The 17,616-nt window shown below is 40.7% G+C and overlaps 1 protein-coding gene across 6 annotated transcripts in view; it reads right to left on the bottom strand.

Annotated features, from left to right (window-relative positions):
• Window positions 1-17,616, bottom strand: part of SEMA6D (semaphorin 6D) — a 61,399-nt gene that overhangs the window by 14,871 nt on the left and 28,912 nt on the right. For all 6 annotated transcript variants that reach the window (XM_081337746.1, XM_081337744.1, XM_081337742.1 and 3 more), the window contains exons 2-12: window positions 15,881-16,042; window positions 15,419-15,530; window positions 13,918-13,978; window positions 13,746-13,808; window positions 13,210-13,311; window positions 12,145-12,235; window positions 11,283-11,402; window positions 6,966-7,054; window positions 2,277-2,494; window positions 2,037-2,168; window positions 790-945 (exon numbers count right to left, since the gene is read on the bottom strand). In XM_081337746.1, the coding sequence (XP_081193872.1) occupies window positions 790-945; window positions 2,037-2,168; window positions 2,277-2,494; window positions 6,966-7,054; window positions 11,283-11,402; window positions 12,145-12,235; window positions 13,210-13,311; window positions 13,746-13,808; window positions 13,918-13,978; window positions 15,419-15,530; window positions 15,881-15,989 (1,253 nt within the window). In that variant the 5' untranslated portion in view covers window positions 15,990-16,042. The remainder of the gene's footprint in view (window positions 1-789; window positions 946-2,036; window positions 2,169-2,276; window positions 2,495-6,965; window positions 7,055-11,282; window positions 11,403-12,144; window positions 12,236-13,209; window positions 13,312-13,745; window positions 13,809-13,917; window positions 13,979-15,418; window positions 15,531-15,880; window positions 16,043-17,616) is intronic.

Raw genomic sequence — 17,616 nt, forward strand, 5'->3', positions numbered from 1 at the left:
GGTTGGTGTAGCCAAAGTTGGTACATTCCAATGTCTTTCTACCTAACTGACATAGTCTGACTGATGAAGTGCCTGAATGGCCAGTGAAACAACTCAAGCTAACAACAGAAGTTAGTCCAAATCCAATGACTCAACCTTCAAACAACTCTATCTGGATTACTGAGAACCTTCACTGACATATTTTTCTTGCAAATGTTTCATTACTCAATCACCTAGCATCGGTTACCTAGCATCATCAGCTAGCACTGATGATATTACGTAGTTGGGTAAGGAAACGTCTGCGAGAAAACAACCAAGCTTAGAGCACCGATCTCACTGTGGTGGGGAGCTAACGTGGGCTTCTTCTCAAAGTCTTACTAAGATGGCAAACCAGGGAACAGGTTGCAAATATCTGGGACTATAGATCAGACATGTCAAATTCACGACATCACGTGACATCGCGCAACGTATTGGGACAGTTTCGCCATTGCCGGCAATGGGGTGGGCGCGGCTTCTGCGTGACGCGTCTGGCCTGTGGGCCGGCAGTTTGACACCCCTGCTGTAGATGGATGGCAGAAGATCCAAACATCTTAACAAGATTTCTGAAATGGCTTGAAGGTTCTTAGAGTATACCCAGCTCCCTTTTTTTTCCAGAGCAGGCTAATCACAATCCTATCTTTAGCAAGATAATCTGAAAAATTCAACTTTATGCCTCCTTTCAAGTTTGCACAGAAGCACTTCTGTCACTGTGGTTAGATTCTATTTTAGAACTGTTGCTCCTTGGCTTGGTGTCTCCGCCAGGCCTCTTACCTGACTCGTGTCTTTGTGAACCATGGCTCCTCAATGACAGATGGAACAGCGGAATCCATCAAAGGATGGGACTTGATGAAAGAAAGCGTTTCATCTGGGAAATCAATGGAGGTTTTGTAAGCCTCTGCTGGGCCATATTTTGCACAGCAACCAGGTCTGAAAGGAAAGCAACAATTTTCCCCCGATATTTTTTTAAAAAGTAAAAATAGCAAAAAAAAAAAAAAAGACTGCAGGGGAACAAAAAAAATCAGGGTGCAAAGGAAAACTGTTACTCTAGAATCATTTTTAGAAAGGGTTTGAAGCAAGTCGTCGGGCAAATTCTTTGCTGGAACTCAAATTCTTTCAATCCATCGCTGCTGGATTTGCACAACACACTTAAGCATAAAGATGGCTGAGTAGTTAGTAATTTTAATTGCTAGTATTTTAGGAATTCAGCCCTTGCCTCAGCCAGTTGTGCAAATCAGATTATCATGTTAAATCATAATACAGTTAATTTGTTGGAACAGTGATTTGTTAGGATTTAGGGCAAAACCTGCTGTATGAAACCAGAGTGATTTAAAGTGTTGCCTTTTTTCAACGTTAGAATGAGTGGTTTTGCATACTCTCACTAAGGTAGCCTTCGGAATATTACCTGGTCAGGTACAAATTCCTGGAAAATTTCTTAAGAAGGTCAAATCCCCAATGTTGATGTTTCTGTGTGTGTTATGTATGTGTACACTTTTGAGAGCTGGGAACAGAATTTCATTTTTAATGTGTGCCAGTGTGCCCACAGCAACAAATGATAATAAAGGTTATTTTATCTTATTTTGAGAAGAGACTGGACAGCTACCTGTGTGGAATAATATAGGTCTCCTGCTTGAGTAGGGGACTGGACTAGAAGACCTCCAAGGTCCCTTCCAACTCTGTTAATCTGGGCATCTGGTTCTCTGTCTGCACTCTAGTCAAACTGTTCTGCCTATCCAAGATGTGGTGAATTCCTATTGCTGAACAAAACTTTTCCAGTTTTGGGTAATTGTGACCTTATAGGATTCCGGGTGAACTTCAAGCTGCAGAGCAAAGTTATCTGCTTAATGCAAAGCCCTGGAGGCACCATAGTTCACAGACTCCAAAAGTGGGGCTGATGCCTTGATAAGCTGCTTTGAGATCACTGTCTTCTATCCAAGGGTGCAATTCTGTGCAATCAAAACACCTTTGAATCAAATCATGCCTGTGAAGCTTTGCGCAGCGCACGTCTACAAATATTTTACCTTGGCCTTGGCACTTTGTCTTCAGGTACAGCTGTCCAAACAGAATCTGGGGTTTTCTGCTCTTTAAATCTTCCTTTGAAGACTTTCTCAATGTCTTCCATGTTGAAAGCACAAACTGCTGAGCCAGGGATGCTGCCAAAGACGCACAAAAGAGACTGTCAGAAAAGCTGGGCTGGGCGGTTTAGTGCCAACGGTGAATGGCAGGATTTCCTTTTTGATGTAAGGTTGTTCCTCTCTCACCTGTTCAGCTGTGTGGTGAAAACACCGACCACGGTAGGGACGCCACTGATTTCAATGATGTCTGTGATGGACTGAAGTACATCAAAGTAGAAAAATGAATCCCCAGGCACTGAGCAGTTGAGGCGTGCTTTGAGGAATGACGTCCAGTGTTTTTCCAGCACTCTCTGAGAGCCCCCCATGTCATTTTTGCAGATGCGAGCCACACGGGAATACACAGCCTGGAGGAGAAGAGCACGAACAACCACAAAAGCCTTGATTAAGAGAGACAAGTCGATGGACAAATAGATAAAAGGTAGGCAGAGCTTTGATCTGGAGAGTTGGTTCAAAGAGGATTGAGTGCAGTGGTGGGATTCAGCCGGTTCGCACTACTCCGGCAGAACCGGTAGCTAATTTTTTGTTGCCCAGGCCCAGAATGGACTTCCGGAAGTGGCATCCACACAGACAACCGGTTGTTTGCATATTTGAATCCCACCACTGAGATTGAGTGAATCTCTCAATCGAACCGATTCTCCGACTTGAATCAGAAAAGTCAAATTGGATTGTCGAATCAGATGACTTGAAGGCTACTACTCCTGAAAAAGAGACATGTGTTAATTTGAGACGGGTTTGGAAAACCACACTAAATCCACCTCATCCCACAAAAATCCTGTTTGGATATTTGAACCAAATCAGATCTGAAAGGGTTTGATTTGGATTTGTCTACAGATAACTGAAGAAGCTTCTTGGATGAGAAGCAAAACGTTTTCAAAGGAAAAAAAAACCCCAAGAAAAGTCCAGTTGCTTTTTGGAAAAAGCACCTTTGGGATTTGATTTGGGATCAGGAGTATTTCACCGACCTGTTCCTTCCTTCCTTCCTTCCTTCCTTCCTTCCTTCCTTCCTTCCTTCCTTCCTTCCTTCCTTCCTTCCATCCATCCATCCATCCATCCATCCATCCATCTATCTATCTATCTATCTATCTATCTATCTATCTATCTATCTATCTATCTATCTATCTATCTATCTATCTATCTATCACTTTGTTGATGAAACTGATTTTGGAGTGTTTATGTTGGAGGGTACCACAATGTCCTTGGCTTTGAGTGGAATTCCAGCTACATTCCGACAAGTTAATGGGGCTGAGATAAACATGATATTTGTTTTAATTCTAATTCGTTCTATTTACCCCTTCTGACATATTCAAGATTACAAATTGCCAACAATTTTTGGAGAGGCTCTAAGGGCCACAACTAAGGGGTGTTTTTTTTTTGTGTGTGTGTGTGAGAGAGACACATATGCCCTCAAGAAACATATGTTTTCAAACTTCATTTATGCAACTCTGTCCTATTCCAAGTCCACAGAAATAAAGTCCAGAGTCAATGGTTGAGATGGATAAACCAATACACAACTAAATCAATAAAAATAAAGGAAGCAAGGCTTGATCATAATTTAGCGACCAGGTAGCACCTAGACAAAGTATCTTTGTACTTCCAAATACATTAGCATCCTCATCCCTTTGTTCTCCAGTTTTTGAACAGAGAAGTAAAAGAAGTGGTTAAAGAAGTACATTAATGGTTATAACTTGTTTCTTTGTTTTTAATTCAAGACAAAGTTAAAATACAAGATACAAAACTCCCCCAAAAGACAAAAAACACAAAACAATCAAAACATTAAAAAAAGAAAAAGGTGCATCACCCCTTCACAACAATAACAGATATACACAAATTATCCCCCTAATTGAATACTTATTAATACACTGGGAACCAATGTTGTAGTAATGTATCTTTTAAAAAAAAGAAAATAATGCTAGTTTGATCTAGGTCTTTCTGACCTCAATGTTAGTTTGGACTCAGAATGATAGCAATAGCAATAGCACTTAAACTTATATACCGCTGCACAGTGCTTTATTCCCCTCTCTAAGTGGTTTTATCGAGTTAGCCTCGATAAAATCTGGGTCCTCATTTTACTCACCTTGGAAGAATGGAAGGCTGAGTCAATCTTGAACTGGTCAGAATTGAACCCCTGCTTGTGGGTGGAGTCAGCCTGCAATGCTGCATTCTAACCACTAGGCCACCACAGCTCTTAATAGCAATAGCACCTAGACTTATATACAGCTTCACAGTGCTTAACAGCCCTCTGTAGGCAGTTTAGAGAGTCACCCTATTGCCCCCAACAATCTGGGTCCTCATTTTACCGCCCTCGGAAGGATGGAAGGCTGAGTCAATCTTGAGCTGGTAAGAATCAAACTGCCAAACTGTAGGCAGCCGACGGTCAGCGGAAGTAGCCTGCAGTGCTCCATTCTAACCATTGCACCACCACAACTCACGATCCTCCTTAGTTGAACAAAGTTTTGGGCTTTTAAAGTTTTGACGTGTCCACTCATGCATACAAGCCTGGTGAGACACCCCCCCCCCACCAAGAGCAACATGCAGAGAAGGAAGCGGGAGGGAAGAGGCAATAAAGGAATTGGTCATTTAGCAGAGTAGCAAGAATAACGACCTCAGAGCAACGAGATTTACATCTTTAGCTCCGCTCAGCCATGCAACTTACCTTGATTGCTATCCACATTATATTCTGCTGGTAATTGAAAAACTTAGTTAAGATGGAACTATTTGGGAGGGATTTAGGGGAATAATGGACAGGATCTGTTTTGATTTTGGTCTGTTAAAATTGTTATGGTTATTTTATGAGGTTTGGTACTTAGTCTTGATTGCCACATTTTTATTATGGTTTTTATGCCTTACGAAGTTAACCGCCCAGAGTCTGCTCTGATGAGATTATAACAATATAAAAATAAATAGATAGGGCTGTTCTGAGACTAAGAAGGAGGGTTTGCTCACGCTTCCCTGAGCCCCAAAGACCAGGGCCGCCATAAAAATGGACAACGTTCAAGAGAGCAGAGAGGCAAGCATCACGTACTTTGTTGAAGTCTCCCAACCCATGATTAAATTTAGTCAGCAACAAGGATGTCCTAGGCCAAATTACTCCTCTGGAGGAGATCTGACTTCCCCAAACTATGAAACAAAGCAGTATTGGCATGAAAGTGTGTGGTCCATACTAAAAGTTCATTTTGAAGAGAGAAAAAATTGCCAAAAGTTGAATGCTACGATCATGTACATCTGTCTTTTTGTTTAGAGTAGCCTCCACCGATCACACAGTGAGTTTTCTCTCTTGGCTTAATTTCACAGCCTTTGTTGTAGAGGATCAAACCAGTGTAAAACCTATTTACGCTCTCTTCCTTACGGCCTGTTTCTTGGGAGAAAAGAGTAAAATGACAAGAGGGTGAAAAATAATAAGAAAAAAAAACGGATCAGAAAATGCTAAAACGGGCTTTGTTCCTCATCTCCCCTTCTGAACATTTAGTTCAGCCCCATCTAGCATTGACATGTACAATTTAGGACAGGGGTAGGCAACCTTGGCTCTTTTATGACTCGTGGACTTCAACTCCCAGAATTCCTGAGCCAGCTGTGCTGGGAGTTGAAGTCCACGAGTCATAAAAGAGCCAAGGTTGAATTCTGGGAGTTGAAGTCCACGAGTCATAAAAGAGCCAAGGTTGCCTACCCCTGATTTAGGAGATGTCTCTTGGAGAATGTGACTTTAAAAAAACAACAATGTTTTATATTATTGTAAGAAATAAGTATGGTAGTACATTATACGATTTCAACACAGTAGTATTTATACTATTCATTTATGCTACTTAGGTACTTATGTTATTTATGCATGTTTATTTATGCTGCTTATGTAATATAATATAAGAAATTCCACATGCCGATGCTAGATGGGGACAAACTAAATGTGTAGCTCACAAAGAAGATGAGTAGCAAAGCCCCATTTTAGCCTTTTCTGATGCATTTTTTCCTTCCTTCAGATCCTTCAGCATAAAAACAAGATGCTTATATCAGTGTTAATTATGACTGAAATGTCAATGCTTTTAGGAAGAAGTTTGTTTAAATTTTTACATCTAAAGTTATTTGTTTGTTTGATTGGCCCCTTTTGAGTTATTGTTGATTCCTGGCAACTATCTGGACACATCTCTGCAGTTTTCTTGGCAAGATTTTGGAAGTGGTTTGCCATTGCCTCCTTCCTGGGGCTGAGAGAGGTGACTGGCCCAAGGTCACCCAGCTGGCTTGGTATCTAACATGGGACTAGAACTCACATTCTCCTGGTTTCTAGCCTGGTGCCTTCACCGCTGCAGTAGATCAAGCTGACTCTTAAACTTAAGTGTAGCATTGACAATTAAATGCAAATGGCATCAAAACTATTGGTTTTACCCAAAAAAAGGTTTCTGTCTTAATTTGAATTTGAATAATGCTATTGTTGTATTATATTGTGCGTGTGTGTGTGTTAAAGAAAAATAGCAGAGGAAGCAAAATAAACAACAAACGTGACTTTCGAGGGAGACAAAATGAAGAGGGGAAAGGTGACCACCCATGACTGTGAGGGGTCCCACTTAGTTTTTTCAGCCATAATAAAATATAACTGAAGGTGTGGTCTTGGTTTGACAACAAGGCAGCACAACTAAAAGAGGAAAAGCAAGAAGAAAGAGAGACATTCCACAGGCTCCTTCAGCAAGGCAAAGTATGAAAATGCCACACTTGTAGAAACAAATGAAGAACGGGCCACGCCTTTGTAAGCCTCTTGTTTTCGCCCTCAAGAAATCACTCCGAGACTCTGCGCCACTTATCGTAACAAGCAGCTGCGTTGACTCTTACCTTGCCTAAATTGTTATGTTCCACAGCAATCTCTCGAAAGAAGAAATAGACAAAGTTCCCGTACTCGATGGCGTGAAGGAAATGGGGCTCTGAAAGACGCAAGGAAAAGGAGAGCAGTCAAAACATTTTCCTCGTGGACAGTTAAAAAAAAACATACGTTGAATTATTCTGATTAAAGCTACTACTGGTCTTAGGAATGGATGACGATGTTTCTTCTGTATCCTCTCTGTTGGGTTCCTTCCTTCCTTCCTTCCTTCCTTCCTTCCTTCCTTCCTTCCTTCCTTCCTTCCTTCCTTCCTTCCTTCCTTCCTCCCTCCCTCCCTCCCTCCCTCCCTCCCTCCCTCCTTTCTAACTTATTCTGGGAAAACTCTACAAAGATAATTGGCGCTACTGTCAGCAGCTTTACAATGAGAATTTTACTTAAATTTACTTAATATGATGGTGCTTGTTAATTTTGTTTACTTGAGTTTTTCATCTTTTTTGCTTCTTTTTTTGCTACTTTAAATTATTCATTATTTTTAAGACATGGGAAGGAGTCAAAACTGCCTTGTGAGCCTTAAAATAGGCTAACTTCATACAATCTCCTTCCTTCAATGGAAACACCCTCTCTAAACCCAGGGAAATATAGCCAAAGCAGAAGGTAAAGCACACACAGACTTGCAAGACGCTTGTTACTACAGCCTCAATAAAGTATAGGTATAGTTTTCCTGTGGAGTTAATTGTTGATCTGGGGCACCTTGTAGGCCTGAAACGACAGAGTGGATGGAGAAAGTTACATGCTTAGATTCAGTCTCCATCATTTTTGGATACAGTTGAAGAAAAGTCCTTAGGTGATCCTTGGTCACCTTCTACCAGGTGATGAATAGCCTATATTTAGCTCATCAGACTAATGGAATCAGGAACCGAGAATCCAATGATTGGTTTATCTAGTTTACTGCTGCTATTTTGCTTGGTTCAGTCTCAGGACTTTCATTGCAAATTTGGTACCCAAAAAACCATTTTTAATGGGAAATGAAAGGGACTGAACCAGGAATCTGGGGGATGCAATTCATATATTTGAGGATTAAGTGTCTGCCGTTGCCTAATTGGCACACAGAAAACTCAAGGAGTAGGATTTGCGATCCTTCACATCTCATTGTATGGAAAGCATGGAAATGTTCAGTTAGCCACGGGACATTTCTTCATTAGAAGTAGGGAACTTAACAATGATAAGCACCCAATTTAGAAGGTCTGAAAAGTGAATTGAAGATAATTTCGGGAGGAGAACATTATCCGCATCTGCTAGATAGTGGTGGTTGTGGCCGTCCTTCAGAATCAGAACATCTTTCTGTACTAGTTGCTGGAAATGAGCTTTCGGTATCCTATTTGTCTGGTGGCTTCCCAGAGGCCATCAGCTCTTGTGTGTGAAGAGACCAACTAAGCCTTCAATTAGTTTCAGTAGGACTCTTTCTATTTGTTAGCGCCTTTCTGATAGCACAAACACAGTTGTGTTGATGCTTCAAAAGATGTGGATGCCAAGAACTTTGCTGTGGTTATTCAACGCACTTTTTAGGACATCCAACTATGGATGAAGTCAAGCTCCAGTGAAACTGTAAGACTCTTAATGCCAGCTAATGGACTGTAAAAAGGCCCCCAAGGAACTGCGCTACAGCTCCACGGCCTTTGTTACTACTGCTCCATTCATTTGTTGAGCCGATTGGTTGGAAGAGGAGAATGGCTTTATTCTTGGGCCAATTTTTTTTTTAAAGTAGGTTTCCTACTTTTGATTGTACTATGTTGAAAGTTTGGAGCAAAAAAGCCTGGACATAAATATTGCAGCTGGTGGATCTTTCATGTCAATGCACCAAGACATTGGGGCTGGCAAGAAAAATGGTTAGCATCAGGCATGCTAAAAAAAATAAATAAAATAAAAATAAAATATTGCTCTTGTGGAGAAAAATGTGCATTCAGTTGATTTACTATGTTTTCAGCATTATACAAGACTAATAGAATGATCCTGTGCAAGTTCGATCAGGAGATTTATCCTCACTAAATATACAGGAGCTTCCAGATAACTGTGTATAGGAATTCTGGCTGTTGTCATTTTAAAATAAATTATTATTATTTTGCTTCTAGTTCTCATGGGTTACAATGCAATGTACAATTTGGAGACCTTTAAATCTACAATTAACATTTTAAAAAAAAGGGGTGGGGTGTGGGGGGGGAAATAAAAGTAATTATTTCTGGGTACATTTGCTAATGTACCATAATGGATTAATTGCAGGGAGTCCTCAACGTACGACCACAACTGAGCCCAAAATTTCTGTTGTTATGCAAGGCAGCTGTGAAACTAGTTTTGCCCCATTTTCCTGCCACCGTTTTTAAGCGAATCGCTGCAGTTAGTGACATGGTTGTTAAGTGAATCTGGCTTCCCCATTGATTTTGCTTGTCAGAAGGTCACAAAAGGAGATCACGTGACCGTCTCAAGTACGAGTCAGTTGCCAAGCATCTGAATTTTGATCACATGACTGTGGAGAGGCTGCAACAGTCATACAGTAGGTGTGAAAAACGGTTACAAGACACTTTTTCCCCCAGTGCTGTTGTAACTTTGAACCGTCACTAAACAAATGGTGTTAAAGATTACCTGTAAGTAGGACTTTCTAGAGTACACAACCGCAGATCAAGATGCCTTATAAATTGTTTCTGTGACTAACTGCTCCAACTAAGCACTCTCCCAAATTTAGCGAGAGAAGACAGCTCTACAGAGTCTAAAATTCTTATTCCTATTTCCCGGCTCCATTTTGACTGAGTAAATAAAAACAGTTGATCACTGTGGGACCAGGTTGCACTGAACTGTGCAACTCTTCTCCTCTCCTGAGAGAAGTTTGGAAGTTGTGAGTGTCTGGAAAACTACAGCTGAGCATTGAGCATTTCTGCACTGGTGGTTTATAGCATCGCCCAGCCACAGCTCTGGGAATAAAAAGCTGTTTGTGTTATATTGCCACAGAGATGGCTGGATAATGCAACGATTGCTAATTGCCGAAATGCTAATTACATCTGAACCCAGGCAATTGCCCAAAGCCAGCCAACTCGGATCATTATAAACCTGGCTTGTTTCCACTAAGCATAGTTAAGACTGACCATAATTTGGAACAACTTCCCCCAACTTGGCACCCTCCAGAAGTGTTTGAAGTCAATTCCATAGTAGGGTGGTCAAATCAGTGTTTTTTCAACCATGGCAACTTCAAGATATGTGTGGACTTCAATTCCCAGAATTCCCCAGCCAGCATGCCAGCAATTGGATTGCACTGCATTTGGATTGTTTCCCAGCACACTGGCTGGGGAATTCTGGGAGTTGAAGTCCACACTTCATAAAGTTGCCAAGATTGAAGGACATTGCTCTTAATAGTGATTCTTAGGGAATGGGAGTTTCTGACTTTGAAAACCTCCAAAACTGGAAAGGGAATAAGCACTTAGAGCTGACCCATAAATCAATTGTCTTATTTACTTAATCCACATCCTATTATTATTATTTTTTGCCAAATGTGACTTCCAAGTTGGCTAACAGTGAAACAATATGGGTCTCCACAGCTTACTGTATTTTTTAGCCCTCCTCTTAAAAAAACATCTTGTAAAAAAAGATGGGAGCAGTTGAAAGCGTGTAAGCCGCCCTGAGTCTTCGGAGAAGGGCGGGATATAAATGGAATTAAAATAAAAAATAAAAAAAATATCTCCCTATAAAAAAATGTAAAGGCTATGATGGTATTAGAGATTTACAGTTCTCTAGAATCTAGAAGCAAAACTCCAAAGCACAGGATTGTTTTTTTTTAAAAGTCATGGAATACAAATTAAAACCTAATATATCCATTTGGAGCACAATTCAGACATGGAGATAAAGAAATTCATTTCAAACCCTAGCAGTTGAAAACCTAGGTTTCTGCAAAGAAACCAGCTAAAACGCCAACAGCTTTTCTGAATCAAACCATCCCTGCCCGCTGGTTGAAGGGTAACACAGAGAGGAAATTAGAATAGTTGTTTTTGGCAGGCTGTCTGAGAGCTGTTGATTGCTAAGTGGCCCACAAGGGGTAAGGAGAAACCAGGTTTTTAGGGCGGGGGGGAAGGAGCAAACAAACCTCCCCATTTTATTAATCCAAAAAGCATGCTTCCAGTTTAGGATGTCTGTGAACAATGGACTAAAATTTAAATACTCAGAAAAGTGACTTGTCGGGGAAATCATTATGATCCGGATACGTGCACTTCAACTCTATAAATTTGGGGAGAAAGGCTATAGGGAAGGAGGAAAATTGCAGCTAGCGATTCAACTTTCAGCAAAAGTACCTTTTATCCACTTGGAATCGTATTTTATTGTTCGCAAGGCCGAACCATCCCCCATGCTCCGGTAAATAACGGCGTCGCTTGCCAAGAAATCCGCAACGGTGGCAGAATAGAGTTTGCCATCTAGAAAAGAAACGCACAAAGACTGTTCGGTTGCAGTAGGACGTCGCCTTCTTCCAATACTGCAGCATTCTTGTCATCTTCTCCGTCAACAGCTATTTATACATTTCTACCTTTCACTTTCCCCCTCCCACGCTGCCATCATCTCAATCACATTATATATTTATTCATACTTTTTAATTTAGAGTCGGAAGGCTCATCAGAGCGCTGGGAAGAAAACGCTTTGTAGGACAGAGCAAAGGTTCTTGGAAATGCGAAAGCTTTATTATTATTACTGCGTAGCCACTTCTCAAGTAAACAGTGAATAAAAAGAGTGAGCAGAGGCCTGATCAAAATCTCTGGGTGATTTACAAGAGGTCCTCTGAGCTCTGACATCCAAGGGCTTCACAACAGAAGCAGGAAAATGTGTCTCATTCAGATGTCTGAAGTTAATTAAGAAAGACTAGTTGGTCTTTTTTTTTTTTTAAAAAAAAATGAACTATAGGTCTTTTGGACTTCACTCTGGTTAACAACTCTTAGTATCTTGATTATCCAGCAAAACAGATGAATTATTATTATTATTATTATTTATTAAATTTAATGAATCAAGAGCTGGCTTACAAAATAAGGGTCTCATTCCACAAAAGATATATTAGCATTTTTAAAACAAAAAAACTCTGCTGCGACGCAGTGATGCCATAGGCCTTTTCATTTCCCCTTTCTGTATTATCTATCAATATGGTCCATTATAAGAAAAAGTTCTCACCAGCAAAGAGGGCAACATTGGTTTGCTTGGCATCAAATGGGCACCTGGCCAAGCCATTAATTTCTTCACCATCATACTCCAAGGTGTTCAGCTGAAGACAAAATATACATTTTGGGGGTTAGGCTATCTCAGCTTCCCCAGGTCTATGCAATTGGTCAACAGAATCAGGTATTCCTACACCAACCTTCTTCAGAGTGGTACCTTCTAGATATGTGAGGCTTCATCTTCCATAGCTTCTAACCAGCATGGTCAAAATCCAGCACATCTGAAGGGAACCAACTGAAAAGGCTAGCCTGCAGCTTCATTGATCTTTCTAAATCTGATCTCATCTCTTCCTACAGCGCTGGAAACGTATTGCTGAAGGAACCACACAGGGGAACAGTTTTTGCATCCACAAGGTTAGCATCCGTGATCGACAGATGCTTCCTTGAGGTTCAAAATTAATGAATTAGCTGTACTGGGAAAGGCTTACTGTATTAAAATGTGTGATCATCTTTTCAATCGTCTTAAGAATGAAAACCTTTGGACTACATTGGCTGCTGGCTCTTATGTTCATTTGAAAGAATCCACAAGCTGTGATGACAACTTATGGATGGAGCTTGGGAGAAGATGAGAACTAAGAGACCAGGTCCTTTAAATCATCAGATATCCAATATATAACTGTAATGTATGGCGGATGGGTAAGTTTTGGATTTAGCAGAACTGCTTCCCCCGAATGCTCTGTTAAATCAAGATTTTATACTATAGTGTGGTTAGAAAACTGAACAAGGACTAAGGAGATTTAATTTCTCCTCTCCAACTAGCTGTCAGCTACGAAGCTCAGTAGATGGTTGAGTTGTGAGTTGGTTCACATTTCTTTTGCTGTAATCTAACCAGCAGGATTGTTGTGAGAATAAAGGAGTTGGCCATGGAAAGAATGACGGACACTTACACTCTGATCTCTCTGGAGACAAACTAGGATGAGAAGGACAATGGTAACATTGATAAGGGTGCTTTGAAGTTCACCAAGATGCCCTTTGAATTTTGGCAGAGAACAATCTGACTGGTCTGGGCGTTGGTCCTTACCCGATAATAACGGCACACAGGATTAAAAGCATTCGTTCCACAGACAAACACCATCTCATCGTTCCTGGGGACGAAGACTTTAATAAAATTATGGCATTCATCCTAAAAAAAAATTTAAAAGAACAAGAAGAAGAGAGAATGGCTCACATCGCTATTCACTAGCAAATATTACTTTTGAACATGTGCTCAGTGAGCTGGAAATAAGGAGGGGAAAAACAATGGGGGGGGGCTAGCAAAGCACTTACAATTTCAGTGTAAATGAAATCTCTCTTTCTATGAATCTGAACAACTGCAACTCATTTCTTAAGAATATTAATTTGCACTTTTTGATTTTGCTGCGGTGCGTCACATCAAAAATCAGTCTGAAAAGGACAGTGCAACGCTCCACTTGCCCCTCTATTCTGGTTACCCCAAACTCAGATTTTTGCGGCAATGAAGAGATTAATTAGTTAATTAGCAGTTCTAAAACAGCATCCATCAGGACCTCCTAAATTCTTTTGGTGGTTTAAAGTATTTTGCTTAAAAGACAAACCTACTTTGTGTTTTCCTTTCATAGCACAATTCTCTCTGTCCTGTTGCTTTGACCGCCATGTTAACTTCTGTTCAGATAAAAGAAAGAATAAGACTATTTCATCTTTAACCAAGAATATTTGTTTTTTCAAAAAAAAAAAAAAGAAACACAAAAAGGAATTTACAGCATTTTCTAACCTTGCTTGGAACAACTTCCCCTTTTGGAATGTCATTCAAATTTACCATATAAACTTGGTCCCTGGAAGAAGAAGAAAAAAAAGAAACATATCAGAAATCTGATTGATTGATTGACTGATTTTTATTTATTAGCTGCCCATGTCATAGCAAATGACTCTGGGTGGCTTCTGGCATTAAAAACCTAACAAATAAATACCTTTAAAAGAGTAAAAATAGAACATCCCATTCCCCAGCCTGCTTTAGAAACCATATTTTGACTTTAAATCTCAAGATTCTTTTGGCCTCACACAGTCCCTCCACAACATTACTAAAAGAAGCAGGCATTTGTTCTTAATTAGGACTGCTCATTTTCCCCAGATCAAAGTTCGAAGCAAGCCAAATTAGGGAGACTTTGGTTGAGCTTGACTTGATACGGTGGTTAAGAGCTGTGGTGGCGCAGTGGTTAGAATGCAGTACTGCAGGCTACTTCTGCTGACTGCCGGCTGCCAGCAGTTCGATTCTCACTGGCTCAAGCTTGACTCAGCCTTCCATCCTTCTGAGGTCGGTAAAGACCCAGATTGTTGGGGGCAATATGCTGACTCTAAACTGCTTACAGATGGCTGTAATGCATTGTGAAGTAGAATATAAGTCTAAATGTTATTGCTGTTGCAAAACCATCAACAATCATATGCAGGGTCAGAAGAAATACAGAAGAGATAAAGAGGAGATGGCCTGTTCAATCTATGTCATGATGGGAGCAACTGTACCTATAATGTCTTGTTTTGAGGAAGGACACATAGAGACAACAAAGATTGTTCCTGCCTCTGGTGGCAAAAGTCATCCTAGGGCTGTTGATGCCTCTTATTGGCCTTTGAGGTCATTGTCCATCAGAACACAGGATCTAGTTTCCTTATTTTAATCTGCATTTGCTCCCTTCTATCTTTATAAGCTATCTTTATACTAACTCAGTTCTCTAAAAATACAACTCTCAGATAGCAAAGTTGCATCTCAGCCTGTTGAGGCTTGAAGCACAAAACTGAGTTTATTTATCATCCAAACTCAGAAGTAAGCAAAAATTGCTGTGGTTGAAAGAGCTGGAGAAACCCTGTTTTCTGGCTTAAGGCATGTTATAGAAACTGAATTAATGGTGGCTTGTTCTTAAAACATACAAGTAACCCATGGTTTAGCACGTGTAGGTGCCAAACCTTTTGTGAGATTCAGGCTGCCCAAGCTCTTGTATTGGTACACACAATTGTCTGTCCAAATTAAGTTCTTGGTGGAAAACTAAATCTGGAATTGCATGGATCACTATCACAGCTTTTCTTCCATACCATAAATCACCCTCCCTTGTCTTGTTCCCATGTGCTGATTCCCTCCTTCCTTTCCTGAAATTATCTAGTGGATTATTTTAAGACAAAGTGCATAGATGAAATGCAAAACCAGGCAGCAGATGGAAGGGAGGGGAGGGGGGAGAAGAGGAATGGGGAATTTTAATTTAATCAGTGGACTGCAGGAAAATTACCTGCCAGCTATATAAAGTGTGTCTCGTATTTTCAACATCAGTTGACAGTCCAGCTTGTGTTGGGATTCGTTGCCTGAAGGGCGTCCTCTAAACACTGGATATTGCTTGGAATCTGCAAGTAAAAATAAGTTATGCCATCACTCAGGATGATGGAACTGAAGAATCAATAAGCAGCATTGATTAGCTGTATATACCGGGAGCACAAGGGCTTAAACTAAATTCTTTGTGGAATGTCTTGAATATCAATGAATAAAAGATGGTCAGCAAGAGCCAATGAACTTAGAAATATAAATAAAACTTGCACTTCCCACTGCCTTTTTGGCTGCAGTAGATAGATAGAGTCCATTAAAGTCCACCTGAAACTTGGCAGCTCGCAGAAGGAAGAATCGCTGTCATCCGGGGCAAGGTGGAAGAAAACAAATCGGCAATCTCACAACGTGTTCGGCTTTGCTGCTCACTTACAATGGTAGTCAACCACGTTAATAGGGTCGTCATCTTCTGGAAAGCTGACAGCCCAGCATTGGCAGATCGCCAGCAGCAGTGCGTAAGCTGTGAGGAGGCGAAGCTTCATGGCTGCTGCCTGGAATGGGTGGGGGACAGACCACAACTCGCCAAGCGATTTACCTGCAAGAGAGCGAGGAAACCCCCATTGACCCAGGCTGATTCTCCATCTTTCAGACTCTTCTGCTACCAAGCCGATTCCTCAATTTACATTCTCCATGCTGGCAAAACCTGAGCAAATGATGTGGCCTGAAAGGTCCTTTTGTATTTGCCGACAGAAAAACTGCTACATGACAGCCCTGATTAAAACTTTTCAGTGACACGGTGACAGTTGCTAATTTTTGTGTGTGTGCTTGTTTTACAAGTGGGATTTCCTCCCCCCCCCCCCCCCCGGAAGTAGGTGACAACTGTCAGCCCGGCTGAATCGCAAGGATGGCAAACGGAATATGCAGCCTTGCTGAGTTGGCAGGAAGGCTGCTAAGGTTGGGATTAAAATATTAATTAAAGTGCACTCTCTTCGCTTTTTTTTTCAGCTAATTGACGCAAGGCCTTTGCCTCCAAATTAACGAGAGCACCTTCATGAAGGGCAGGGCACATGAAATCCATATCAACTTTAAGCCAATCTTTTATGTTTTAAACCTCGGTGGCTGCCTTTGGCAAACTGAGGAACTGTGTTTTGTTAAGATATATTTATGTCCCAAAGCTCTAACTACTAGACTAATATCATGAAAGCAGAACACCTAAACTGAAATGACAGCCCTTGGTGCTCTCTGAAATTGATTTTCTTGCAGACATTTCTTTACCCAAACTAGTAACCTCATCAGTGCTAGTCAACACTAGAATTGATGATGTTCCCTAGTTGGGTAATGCGATGTCTGCAAGAAAACCACCAAGCTCAAAGAGCACCAAGGACCCCTCATTTCAACCCTGAGCTACAAATATTCTCCTTTATTGAAATGACAGTTCCTGAATTTCACTATGGAACTCCCCGTTTAGGTTTACGTATTCAAATAGAATAGAGTAGAGTAGAGTAGAGTAGAGTAGAGTAGAGTAGAGTAGAGTAGAGTAGAGTAGAATAGAATAGAATAGAATAGAATAGAATAGAATAGAATAGAATAGAATAGAATAGAATAGAATAGAATAGAATATGGAATAGGGATAGGATAGGATAGGATAGGATAGGATAGGATAGGATAGGATAGGATAGGATAGGATAGGATAGAAGATGGAATAGAATGGAATGGAATGGAATGGAATGGAATGGAATGGAATGGAATGGAATAGCAGAGGTGGAAGGGATCTTGGAGATCTTCTAGTAGTCCACCTCCTGCTCAAACAGGAAACCCTGTACCATTTCAGACAAATGGCTGTCCATTTGTTGCTTAACTTGAACTATGATCAACTTCAAGGCTACAGGTTTGACTGGATATCTACGTAAGCCAGAATAGAACCCTTTCTGGGTAACCAGGTGTATTTGGAATGTTGAGGTCATGTCACAGGCACTTTCCTCAAATAGCAACCATAATAGAATAAAATCACAACGAATCGCTTTATAACAGCTCCTTCTATGTCTTCTGGACCACTCCAGATACTCTCTAGAATCCCAATTACATTTCTGGCAGATTGGCACTCATGGATATAGCTATTGGCCTACTAATTCCATCATTTCTGTGTTCTAAGAATGTTTAGAGGGGGTT

The sequence above is a fragment of the Vipera berus genome, assembly GCF_964194415.1.
Source record: "Vipera berus genome assembly, chromosome: 12".
In the NCBI taxonomy this organism is placed as follows: domain Eukaryota; kingdom Metazoa; phylum Chordata; class Lepidosauria; order Squamata; family Viperidae; genus Vipera; species Vipera berus.